The following is a 12,897-nucleotide window of genomic DNA, read 5'->3' on the forward strand; positions in this document are numbered from 1 at the left end:
CATTTGAAGCTTATCTGACAAAGCCATTTAGGCTCAAGATTCTTTTTTGTCTCTGCATTCCACTTTCGCTAATCATCTACACGTGCAAGCCCTGTTTTTCAACTCAACACTCCATTCTGCACCTGAAAATTTTCATGGATCTCTATAATGCTTACTATAATGTAAAATGAATTTAACATTTTTACAGAAATAAAACAATAAACGTAAAACAAATGTCACGTCTTGTCACATTCCTTCAAAAATAGCCAGGCTGTGTTTAGCTAACTTTCTGGCTTGGCTCTACCTCCGCTTTCAAACAAATAAAGTCACCATGTTTCCTGAATCCTATTTCATTGCTGTACAGATAATTGTTTGCCTCTGTGCTTTTGTAATTTTAGTTTTTCACCATCAACACCTTCAGAGAAGATGAAGTAGTTTATGATGTCAATGTAGCTAATCTCGGGCCATCACTTCATATCATCTACCCACTGTTTTAACTTTGACGGTAAGGAACTGTTTAAGCTTAATATGGGGGGCCGATTATTTCACCTATCGGCACCAACCGACCGGCTCACAGGGGAAAAGTCCTGATGGCCAGTCCATCCCTGGCCTGAATAAGACTTACGTGCCTGCTTACAAACAAACAGAAGTGTGTGCTGTTTCCAACTTACCAGCGCTTCTCTGCATGCAGCATAATATTTATGCCAGGGTGATGTCACCGTAAATAGTTAATTATATTCAATGTATTGCCGTGAGTTTACATCTCTTGCATTGAGCAATGTCTGTAAACGGTGACTGTGTTGTCAGTGTTCTTCACCATCGCATTGACTGCAAAGAAGTCTTACACCATGGCAACATTTAAATTGGGCAAATGTTAACAAAAACAAAGAGCTGGCTAGAATACATTATGCTTTATACATTATATACTGTATATATATATTAGTGCTGTCAATCGATTAACATTTTTAATCGAATTAATGATATAGTGTCCCGATTAATTAATCGTGATTAATCGTATATACAAATATTTGCTGAGAAAGCCCCTCATATAACAATAATTCAATATATAAAGATTATACATATTTATATCAATATATAATTATACATAGTTATCTTTAAATATAAAAAAATATATATATATATATATATAAAAAAATATTCAGATAATTAAAATGCATTACATTCTTGTAGCAGAAGAGTTCATCATTGATAAGACATTACAAAAAGTGACTTTAGAATACAATATTGTTCACTACCATATTATTGATCATAAGTCAATCATTGGTATACAGTTCACAGCAATCCATTTCACAAGTGAATTTGTCAATCAGTTTGAGATTTATTATGAGGGCTTGTTTAAGAGCCTGTCAATTTACACCTGCGTCAGACATGCTTGTGTAGCGTCTTGGGTGCATTGTGTCATAAACATAAAATGTTTAGTTCACTGTTTCAAGTTAAATATAGTTTAATACTCAATCTTTAAACACATCTTAAGATCCCTTAGTTCGCATTTGTGCTCCTTCAAGTGTTTTGAACGCAAGAATGTAACGTATGTTTGTGTTGTTCTTCCTACTGAAGTGTTTTCTTCACTGTATAAACTGCACGTTGCTCATACAGCTGAAATTTCACTTACTGCCCTCTGGAGTAAACAGGTGGTACTACAAGCTTGCATTTCTCAGGAATCTTCCTTATTATAGTGTGATTAATTGGGTTATTTTTTGTCAAATTAATTGCACTGAATTAACGCGTTAAATCGACAGCCCTAATATATATATATATATATATATAGTTTGTGTGAATACAGTATATATATATATATTGTCAAAGGTTTGTTCCATCACAAGAGGTATAACTTTCAGAAACATTCATTTAGTGATATTTATGGTTACAATCATATTCGTTTTGAAAATGGAAAATGTTAAGAAATACTTTCCAAAGCAAAGGCCAAACAACAAGACTAACAGAATAGTTCCAGATTCTAACCGTATGCCTTTCTTATGCTGTTGATTACATGATTGAGAAATACTTCCTAAAGCAAAGGCTAAAGTTAGTCTAACAAGACTAACAAAATAGTTCCAGATTCTAACCATATGCATTTCTTATGTTGGCAAATACATGCAAAGGTTAAGGTGGGTGTAAATTTTTTTTAAATGAATAGGTATTGCATAGAATAATTTTATGATAGTTTATCATTTGTTCACATGTAATGTTACAAATAGTGTGGGTAGTTTTGATTAAAGCTGAGCAACAGTGAAATTAGAAATGCTCCCCTCCATCACAATGTGGAATGGTACAAGCCAGCATCTAACAACAGGAGTTGAAGGAAGCCTGTAGTCTGTTACACCTTCCCTACAATTAGAAAGATGTTTAATTAAATGCATTCATAAAGTATATATACCTATAAATTATATAAATATAGTGCATATTTTTCAGTGAGGTAATGGCAATTTTGTGGAAAATCATATACGTGGATTTGTGATTTTGTGTGTGTAAGTAGCTTAGACATGGGTGTGCCAGGGTGTACAATGCCACACAAAACGTTAGCTTGCAAGAAATTAAATATCTTCTTTTTTTTCTTTACGTAAGTAGGGGTGCAAAATACATCTTTGTGATAATTAAAATAAATTAATAATGGGATTTAATAAGAGATTATAATGACTATAATAATAACCAAGGTGTTTCAGAGGCCATATCTACATGTATGCTCTCGAAACGGAGACTCTGGAAGCAAGCGTGCACTTTAAATTAAGTTTGTTTCTGTGTCATTATTAATAATTTTGTGCATCCACATAAGCAAAATAAGTTGACTCATGTGCTTTACTTTGAAAATTATGATATATAATTCACATGATGGAATATTTGGAGAATACCAAATGTAATGCTCATGATGATTATTTGTTTATGATGTGTTATAGGCCTACACAATAAAGTAATTATGTGACCCTGCTTGATTTAAAGGGTTCTTGAAGTGCTATTTTTTTATTTAATAATTGTATTATCTTCACTGAGGTCCAATGATAATCTTATAAAAGGGTTATACAATTAAGTAATATATGATTATTTTCCACCATTTTTGGCCCTCTGTCTGAAACGCTCAATTTTGGCCTAAGTGCCTCAATGTAAAACGCCCACTGTTCTGATTAGCTAACATCTGCAGCCCCTCAAATTCAGCAAACTCAATTAATGAGAATGCACAAGCACCTCAACATTATTAAACAAATTTGTTAAACAAAATTGCAGGGTTTGCACATAACGCACATCCAAAACTTTGCATCTGAATAAATTAAAATGTTCATCTCAAGCACAACTGTTAACACCCAGAACTATAAACTATCAAACAGTCATGACATTTGAAATATTCATTTACTGTAACAGTAAACCTGTTATTGAAGTGTTTTTACTTGTACCATCATTCAGTAAGTTCCTTTGCAAAGCTGGAATCGTATTATGACCAAAATAATGCACACACATAGTCCAAAGCAAGGTGTAATTACGCAAATTATGCAAACACTGAAGGTGCATTGCCTATTCAAAGACGTCCTATGTTTATATACAGTAAACCAACAGTTAAAAAATGCAAAAGACAGCAGCTGAATGAAAGAGAATTGCTTCTCACTTTCCGAGTTGTAACTTGTCACTGCTTCTTTTAAAAGCGGAAAGATACATGACAACGGTCAAGGAGTCTGTGTAGTTCATATTCATATACAAAATATTAAAAAAGTGTTGTATCTGAAAATAGAAATGAGCAATGTGTCATGATGTTTCAGCATTCCCGATGAAATTTGGAGGTAACCAGTGTTAAAATTCGACCTCAATGTGTTCCAGTCACAGGTTATGGTCAAATGTACACATGTTAAATGCACAATCTTACTGATGCTAGCTAGCTGAATATCTATAGCTATTTTATGAGTTAAATAGGAGGAAACATAGGCACTGGTTAATACACAAAAACATTTCTTAATATCCTCTTTTATATGTATTGCATATTGCATGTTCACATATTTCATGCAGTAAAAATGCATAAAGTTTGTTTTTACGTTTCACAAAACCTGCATTGAATTAGTTTTTCCAGCATTGACAATTCTTTGGCGGCTGCCCAAGTGAAATTTTGGGCAATTTGGTTTCAGTGCTTTATACGTGCTAAATATGATTCTCAACTGAGACTCGAAGCCTGGTTTTTGTGCAAGTGTGCTCATTGTGATGCCACTTGCGCAAGCCATAACAGAACCACTTGTGCAAGGGATCCGCTCGGTAGGCTTATTCTGACATGCACAAAAATAAATGTTTTGCTGGATTGATCATGTATTTTATCATGATTTTACAGCAGAAACAGTAACTGAGTTTCACATTAAATATGCTAATCTATTTGGAATCTAATATACTTTTTTATTGCAACTGTGGCAGTTGAGTTAAAGGTTGTATATGTACAAAGTTTGGAATACATGTACAGATTTTGCTCTCATGGAAAGAAATTGGTACTTTTATTCTCCAAAGTGGAATTCAACTAATTACAATGTATAGTCAGGTCATTAATAATGTGAAATATTACTATTACAATTTGAAAATAATGTTCAGAACTTTAGAACTTTTCAGAACAAGAAAGGGTTCTCATCAAAAAATCCTCCAAGTGCAGCAATGACAGCTTTGCAGATCCTTGGCATTCTAGCTGTCAATTTGTTCAGATACTCAGGTGACATTTTACCCTACACTTCCTGTAGTGCTTGCCATAGATGTGGCTGTCTTTTAGGGCACTTCTCACACCTTACAGTCTAGCTGATCCCACAAATGCTCAATGGGATTAAGATCCATAACACTCTTTTCCAATTATCTGTAGTCCAATATCTGTGTTTATTTGCACACTCTAACCTTTTCTTTTGGTTTTTCTGTTTCAAAAGTGGCTTTTTCTTGCAATTCTTCCCATAAGGACTGCACCCCTGAGTCTTCTCTTTACTGTTGTACATGAAACTGGTGTTGATCGGCTATTTCTCAAACTAGAGTCTCTGATGTACTTATTCGCTTGTTTAGTTGTATCTAGCCTTCCACATCTCTTTCTGTCCTTTTAGAGCCAGTTGTCCTTTGTCTTTGAAAACTGTAGTGTACACTTTTGTATCAAATCATTAGTTTTTCATTCCTCAAAACAATGATTGACTGACAAGTTTCTAGAGAAAGCTGTTTCTATTTTGCCATTTTTGTCCTAATATTGACCTTAAGACATGCCAGTCTATTGCATACATTGGCAAATCAAAAACAAACACAAAGACAATGTTAAGCATCATTTAAAAAAACAAATAGCTTTCAACTGTGTTTGATATAATGGCAAGTGATTTTCTAGTGCATAATTAGCAATTTAGCATGATTACTCAAGGATAAGATGTTGGAGTAATGGCTGCTGGAAATGGGGTCAGGGCCTATCTAGATTTAATCAAAAATGTATTTTTTCAAATAGTGATGGTGCTGTTCCCTATCAAAAAGCTACACTTTGATGTTGAGCTGATTTAGCGCTTTGGGATCAACTTTAGGTGTGACCAGCTGTGAATATGTGTGTAACACGTCACTGAAATTGACTAGAATTTATAGCCTCTGCTGATGACATCATTGGATGCACCTGTAGCAGGGCTATAAATAGATGCATCACAGGTGCATTGTCAGATCTTTTGTCTTCAGATCATTCTGTGTGTGTTGTGCTTCTTGACTGTCAGAACTTTCTACTTTCCTCTGTTAGGAGTTAGAATTGTTAGGCAGTGCGCAGAAACCTTTCTCTTTTCTTTGAAAAAAAGAAGAAAAATAATGACTGATAAACAAAGCAAGCGGTATGTGTTCCCATGTTTACGCTCTATGGCTGAAACGGACACACACCAGTTTTGTTTTGTGTGTTTGGGGAAGAGCATGCTGCTCTTGCATTGGGGCAGGGTGGGTGCGAGAATTGCGATCTGTTTACAGTCAAAATGCTTCACACTTGTCTCGCTTCCAAGAACCAGCGCCCACTCTTTCATCGTGGGGCTCTCGCATAGATCTGGCTGAGGAGTGAGAGACGGGTCCGTTCCTATTGCTCGCTCTCTCCCCAGATCCAGCTGATCCTTCTCGTAAGTCTGAAGCGCGCTTCGGCGCCTCTTCGGTTCACGATGGGGACGCTGAACCTCTGAACATTCCACGCACAATAATAAAGTGGCTGAGGAATTACTCGAGGTGGTTACTCGGCAGTGGCCAGACTACAGTCAGACTGGCCACATGAACAAGAGACCCCCAAATGCTCCAAACTAGAAGACATATTTCTGTCTGGTGGCCAAAAAAAAAAGGAACGCTATATCAGTCCCTTCCTTTCTTTGATGACCTCCATGACGAGCTCTCTCATTCATGGAGGAAACCTTATACTTCCCGTGTCTTCGTGCACTCGACGTTGACATATTTGACTATCGTGGGTGCCGAGGCACGGGGGTATTCAGTGATGCCGCCGGTAGAAAAGACACTTGCGGGTTATCTCTCGCCTGGCTCAGCATCTTCACTGAAGAGACCCACTCTCCCCACAAAGCCGTGCAGGACCACCTCCACGCTTGTGGGGAAGGCTTATCGGGCAGCAGGTCAGGCTGGTGCTGCCTTGCACACTATGGCAGTGTTACAGGCATAACAGGCTTATCTGATGAAGGACCTGAGTGCGGGCAACACGGTCGACATAGAGGCTTTCTCTGAGCTTCGTTGAGCCATGGATCTGTCTCTCCGCACGACCAAGCAGACGGCTCACGCCATTGGCCGGTCTATGTCTGCTTTAGTCAGCACGGAGAGACACTTATGGCTCAACCTGTCGGGCATCGGAGACAAGGACAAAGTTTTCCTTCTAGATGTCCCGGTTTCACCTTATGGCTTATTTGGTGATGCTAAGAATGTAGCTATTACCAGGTTCCAGGAGGCAAAGAGTCAAGAAGAAGCCTTCGGTAAATTCCTTCCTCGCCGCACTCAAGGGGAGGAGCCATCGGACACCGTAGAAGGGAGGCTCAAAAACAAACCGTGGCGAGTCGTGTTCCCCCTCGTAGAGACTGGGGGCCGGCTCATCGCCCTTAGCAGCCCCCAAAGCAAGCCCTCAGGGCAGTCATTTCTACAAAGAAAAAACCCTGACTGTCTTGTGCCCAGCCTTGTGGGGGTACATGAAGCATTCACCTGTACCTTCCCGATACCCCCACGAAACCTCTCCATTCCTGCCACCTCTGGTGTTTCGGGAGTTAGAGGTTTCCAGTAAAATGTTGGGTGTTCCGTTGCTTCCTGCCTTAGTCCAGGATGCAGAATACTCGACATCCCCTCAACAGGAAGTGTCAAAATTGAACAAAATTTAACAAGCATGTCTACTGTGGCTACTACAGCAGATACTTCCTGGTTCCCAAAAGGGTGGGGGGTTGCGTCCGATTTTAGACCTACGAGGCTTGAATCACTCAATCAGGGCGTTCAAGTTCAAGATGCTAACTGTCAAGACGGTCGTGTCTCAAATCCAACATCACGATTGGTTGGTCACGATCGATCTCATGGAGAAATTCTTCCACAACACAGGAAGTTCCTGAGGTTTGCTTTCAGGGGTGAAGCTTTCCATCACCCCGCACATTCACGAAATGCATGGATGCAGCACTGGCTCCTTTGCAACTCCGGGGGCATTACATAGATGACTGGCTGATACTAGCACAGTCACAAGAACTGGCAGTTCAGCATGGGGATATCGTCTTAGCTCATCTGGTTTCTCTGGGTCTGAGACTCAACTTTAAAAAGAGCGTTCTCTCTCCCACTTTGGAAATTACTTATCTGGGAGTTGTATGGAATTCGATCATGTTGTGGGCACAATTGTCTCCTGCTCAAATTGTGTCCATTCAGAACACCCTGAATAAAGTCAGGCTAGGCCAAGGTTGCACTGTTCGTCAGTATCAATGAATACTAGGTCTCATGGCACCTGTGGCATCCCTTTGGGCCTTCAGCATGAGGGGATTTCATCCAAGGGCCAGTCCCCTAAGGCAGATAAGGGTTACACACCGCATGATTCGTACCCTTTCAATGTGGTTCAGAAACCCCGGTTCCTCACTTTGGGTCCCACTCAAATTGCTAACGACCGACACCTCCCTAACGGGCTGGGGTGCAGCCTTAAGTGGTCGTCCAGCTCAAGGGAATGGGAGGGTCATCAGATTGGCACATCAACTGCCTCGAGTTGATGGCGGTATTTCTGGCTCTGAAATATTTCCTCCAGTATTTAAGAGGCTGCCATGTCCTGGTGCAGGTGGACAACACAGCAGTAGTCTCTTAAATGTGGAACCTTCATCAAGGAGGTCTACATTCATGCCAGCTCAACAGACTGGCATGACAGATTTTCCTTTGGGCCCAGGGCAAGCTCCTGTCAATCAGAGCAGTTTATATCCCTGGATGCCTGAATGTGGGAGCAGATTTACCAACGGGGGAGATAGTGGAACAAATCTGGGTTAGATTTTACAGAGTGGAAGTGGACCTCTTCGCCTCCAAACAGACAGCGCAATGTCCCCTCTACTTCTCTCTGAGTCACCCAGCCCCACTGGGTCTGGACGCGATGGCACATACATGGCCCAGAATGTGCCTGTATGCGTTTCCTCCGGTTTCTCTGCTCCCAGGAGTCTTGGTCAGAGTTCGCCAGCAAGGGTCTTGCCTCTTACTGATAGCACCGCGTTGGCCGAACAGGGTATGGTTTTGGAGATAATGTCTCTCCTCGATGGCTCGCCTTGGGCGATTCCGGATAGGAGGGACCTTCTGTCCCAGGTGCAGGGGACAATATTTCATCCCCGGCCCGAGCTGTGGAACCTTCATGTTTGGCCACTGAAGGGTGGCCGATCTATCGACTTGCCACGCCTTGATTGACGGGGTGCCGTTGGGGAGAAATCCTCTGCTCGCTCGCTTCGTTCGTGGAGCCAAGCGACTGAGACCTCATGCTAGGACCAGGATCCCTTCATGGGACTTAGCAATAGTCCTTGAGGGTCTGGTTGAGACCACCTTCGAACCTCTAGAGTCAGCATCTGATAAACTTCTGACTTTCAAGATGGTTTTTCTTATGGCAATTACTTCTCTAAATAGAATTGGGGATCTACAGGCTCTGTCTGTCTTGCCAACCTGCTTAGACTTTGCCCTAGGAATGGCTAAAGCAATTTTACACCCTCATCCTGACTACTTGCCTAAGGTTCCTTTCTCGACTGTACATCCGGTCACTCTCGAAGCCTTCTGCCCCCCACTGTTCACAACGCCGGAGCAGGAAAGACTTCACAGACTTTGTCCAGTCCGTGCCCTTAAGACTTATGTCCACCGCACTAGCCAGTGGCGTAAGTCAGGGCAACTATTAGTTTGCCATGGGGGCCGCAACACGGGGGACACCAAGCAGACAATGTCGCAATTGGGTGAGGGACGCTATTGCCCTGGCCTACGTGGCGCGTGGTCAAGCTTCGCCAGTAGGTATCCGGTCTCACTGAACCAGAGGAATCACCTCCTCTAAAGCCTTGGCTAGAGGTGTCCCTCTGCAGCATGTTTGTGATGCGGCAGGCTGGTCCTTTCCACACACATTCATAAGATTTTATAGTTTGGATGTTCATGCCACTCTTATGTCCTTGAGTCAACATCACAAGCTCATGTCTGAGATCTCTCGCGCTCTTGTGAGCACAACTACACAACTGTAAGGGGTCCAGACATCCACAGTGTGGTGGCGTGGGTATTCTCGTTCCCAAAACATTAAATCAGTGCAGCATCAAAGTGTAGCTTTTTGATAGGGAACGTCTCGGGTTCTTTAACTGTAATCCCTGTTCCCTAATAAAAGCGGAACGAGATGCTGCGCTTCATTGCCGCACTGGGATGCCCCAGGACTGCTCTTCAGACAAAATACCTGATGATGCACCTGTGATGCATCCATTTATAGCCCTGCTACAGGTGCATCCAATGATGTAATCAGCAGAGGCTATAAATTCTAGTCAATTTAATTGACGTGTTGCACACATATTCACAGATGGTCACACCCAAATTTGTTCCCAAAGCCTCTTCTTCCTGAGACGGCTGAGGAAGTTTGGATTGAACCACCACATCCTCACACGGTTCTACACCAGCACTGTAGAGAGCATCCTGACTGGCTGCATCACCACCTGGTACGGCAATAGCACCGCCCACAACCGCAAAGTGTGGTGCGATCTGCCAGAAATATCATCGGAGGTGAGCTTCCCTCCCTCCAGGACATCTATAACAGGCGGTGTGTGAAAAAAGCTTGGAGGATCATCAGATACTCCAGCCACCCGAGTTATGGGCTGCTCTCACTGCTTCCATCAGGCAGGCGGTATCACAGCATCAGGACCCGCACCAGCCAGCTACATGATAGCTTCTTCCCCCAAGCAATCAGACTTTTGAACACTTGATCTATCAGGATCAATAATTAGCACTGCACTTTATTCATCTATAATCTCACACTGGACTGTCAAATATATTCTCCCCAATTCAACTACTGTATATATATTTTATATACCCTCACCCATATTTTTTATTTTGATTGTATGTATATTCTATATTGTGTGTATTGTTTACTGTACATTGTATGTTGTGTTGTGAAAGTATGTGTACATTTGTTATGTAAATTGTGTTGTGTAAATATGTTCTTTATTGTTATTCGGAACTGCACACAAGACTTTCACCTACTGTTGCACTTGTGTACACAGTAGTGTGACAGTAAAGTGATTTGATTTGATTTGAAAGCACTAAATCAGCGCAGCATCTTGTTCCGCTTTTATCAGGGAACAGGGGTTACAGTTAAGTAACCCGAGACGTTTTTTTACATCTGTAATGTCCTGACTATACTTTGTGATCTGTTGAATGCCACTTTGGTGAATTAAAATACCAATTTCCTTCCCGAAACAGCAAAATCAGTACATTATTCCAAACTTTTGTCCGCCAGCATATTTAGGCTACTATTTTTCTGAAATATTTTTTAGAAATTATTTTAGCAAGACTAGTTATAATATTCTCACTGTATCCACGAGTAGAACACTTTACTGAGCTGGGACGGAGCCAGTAAAAATGTTTCCTAATCCATAACAGATATTATTTTCCATTCATCAGACATCAAGAAGTCATCTTTAGTCATATCTGAAGGCAAATAAAGTTAGTTTTTTTCCTAACATCAAAAATCATTAGAACAGAACATATATTAGATAGGAGCAAAAATTTGTCCATAATTTGTCTAAGTGTTGAAGGTTCAGACTTTAAACCTGTTTTATGTACTTTGGATGTCTCCTCATTTCTGTGGTTAGGTCAATGTAGCTACTAGTCTTCCGAAAAAATTTATTATAGAAATAAGGTTTTAATTAAATTTGGTTAAGTTTTAATTAACATTGCACCTTAAAGTAAAAGGTTATGAATTGTATTCAAAAGGTTCCATATACTTGGCGAAAGATGGCAAAAACAAATATGAATTTCCAATGAGAGCATGAAATGTAATTATGTTTTATATTAATTAAATGCAATTATCTAATAAATTAACTCGTAATAACAATAAATTAACTCGGTGGTGATGACCGTATACGTCATCACCACCGAAGACCATTTTTGACCCAGGTAAAATTGTTGGTCTCAATCAGCTCCCTAGCTCCCAATGTCATGAATCAGTATATCATGAACACGAATTCAGGCACCGGCAAGGGTAATAATCCACTGAACATTGGGATACTTATGATTCAATAACCTGCAACACAATAATGAGCTTGCGCATTCGAGTGCAGCTATTATTAATCTGCATCTTTGCAGTATAAATTAAACAATCATTCTTTTTCGTTGAAGATATTCAAACTTGTTATATTTAAAAGATTGTTTTCCTTTCATTGTAATTATAGATGGAAGGCATTACAAACAACATATATTTTAAAGTGAAAGTAAGACTTTGACATCAAATATTTACACTTGTGCTCATTGTCGCCATATTGGAAATAACATTGAATGATGCATCTCACCGAGGTCGGAGTTGAGGTTACAAGTGTGTTTTGATATGACCAGCAGAGATCAATTATGTATAAATTATGTAAATAAGTCACTTAGAACTAAGTCACAGGACCTTTCAGATTATGACAAAAAACTGAGACTTATTTTCCGGAAAATACAGTATGCATGATCAACAGACTGTTTGTTAGTTTGCATGGAGTCAGACATGATGTTATCCTTTATTTTTTATATAGCCTCGATAATTAATGTAAAAATAGTTTAGTTTTTTTCTGGTTTAAATTGTAGTCATACATAAATCAAACCTTCCTGTACTCCCTAAATGCAAAGATTTTGAATCTTCTTATGGCAATGTGTTCTTCTGTTCCACAGAATTCATCATACCTTATTTTTATTATCTAATAAACATTAACAGGCTTACCTATTCCATTGATAAAAGTTACATTAACGTGTTTGGTTAAGTCATTAACAGAGCTAAAAAGAGAATCTTTAGCTAAAAAGATATCAATGTAATGGTTGTAAACGGTACATGTTTCTTTATTAAGCTTCAGTTCTTTTTTTCCCATGGCACACCCAGAGTGCTCAGGTATATATGGTTTAGGAGGACTATTTACTAGCACAATTCTAGATTTTACACATGTAATTATGCTATAAACACCTCAAGTGTCCTCATTAACCAAAAGGCTTGAAAAAAACATACTAAAGATGCGGGTTAGGTTTAGGGGTATGGTTAGGGGACAGAGTGTGTGTGTGTGTGTTTATGCATGCGTACGTGTGTGTGTGTGTGTGTGTGTGTGTGTTTACAGGAATGTAATTATCACTTACTGTACAGGTCTCACTTCTTGGTCCATTATCTTGAAAATTGGTAAGGGTGGTCCTTGAATCTCCTCATATGAAATATTGCCTTTTCCTTGAAAATTATACATATATTGTGATTTGACACCAGTGTTGGTTTCATTATTA

General features: G+C 39.9%; 1 protein-coding gene across 3 annotated transcripts in view; it reads right to left on the minus strand.

The window, feature by feature from the left end:
- Window positions 1–1,167: 1,167 nt before the first annotated feature.
- LOC127625713 (inter-alpha-trypsin inhibitor heavy chain H3-like) overlaps window positions 1,168–12,897 on the minus strand; it is a 53,576-nt gene continuing 41,846 nt past the window's right edge. For all 3 annotated transcript variants that reach the window (XM_052101069.1, XM_052101068.1, XM_052101067.1), the window contains 2 exons: window positions 12,760–12,844; window positions 1,168–2,328 (listed from right to left, as the gene is read on the minus strand). In XM_052101069.1, the coding sequence (XP_051957029.1) occupies window positions 2,214–2,328; window positions 12,760–12,844 (200 nt within the window). In that variant the 3' untranslated portion in view covers window positions 1,168–2,213. The remainder of the gene's footprint in view (window positions 2,329–12,759; window positions 12,845–12,897) is intronic.

This window comes from Xyrauchen texanus, chromosome 32 (assembly GCF_025860055.1).
Source record: "Xyrauchen texanus isolate HMW12.3.18 chromosome 32, RBS_HiC_50CHRs, whole genome shotgun sequence".
NCBI classification, from domain to species: domain Eukaryota; kingdom Metazoa; phylum Chordata; class Actinopteri; order Cypriniformes; family Catostomidae; genus Xyrauchen; species Xyrauchen texanus.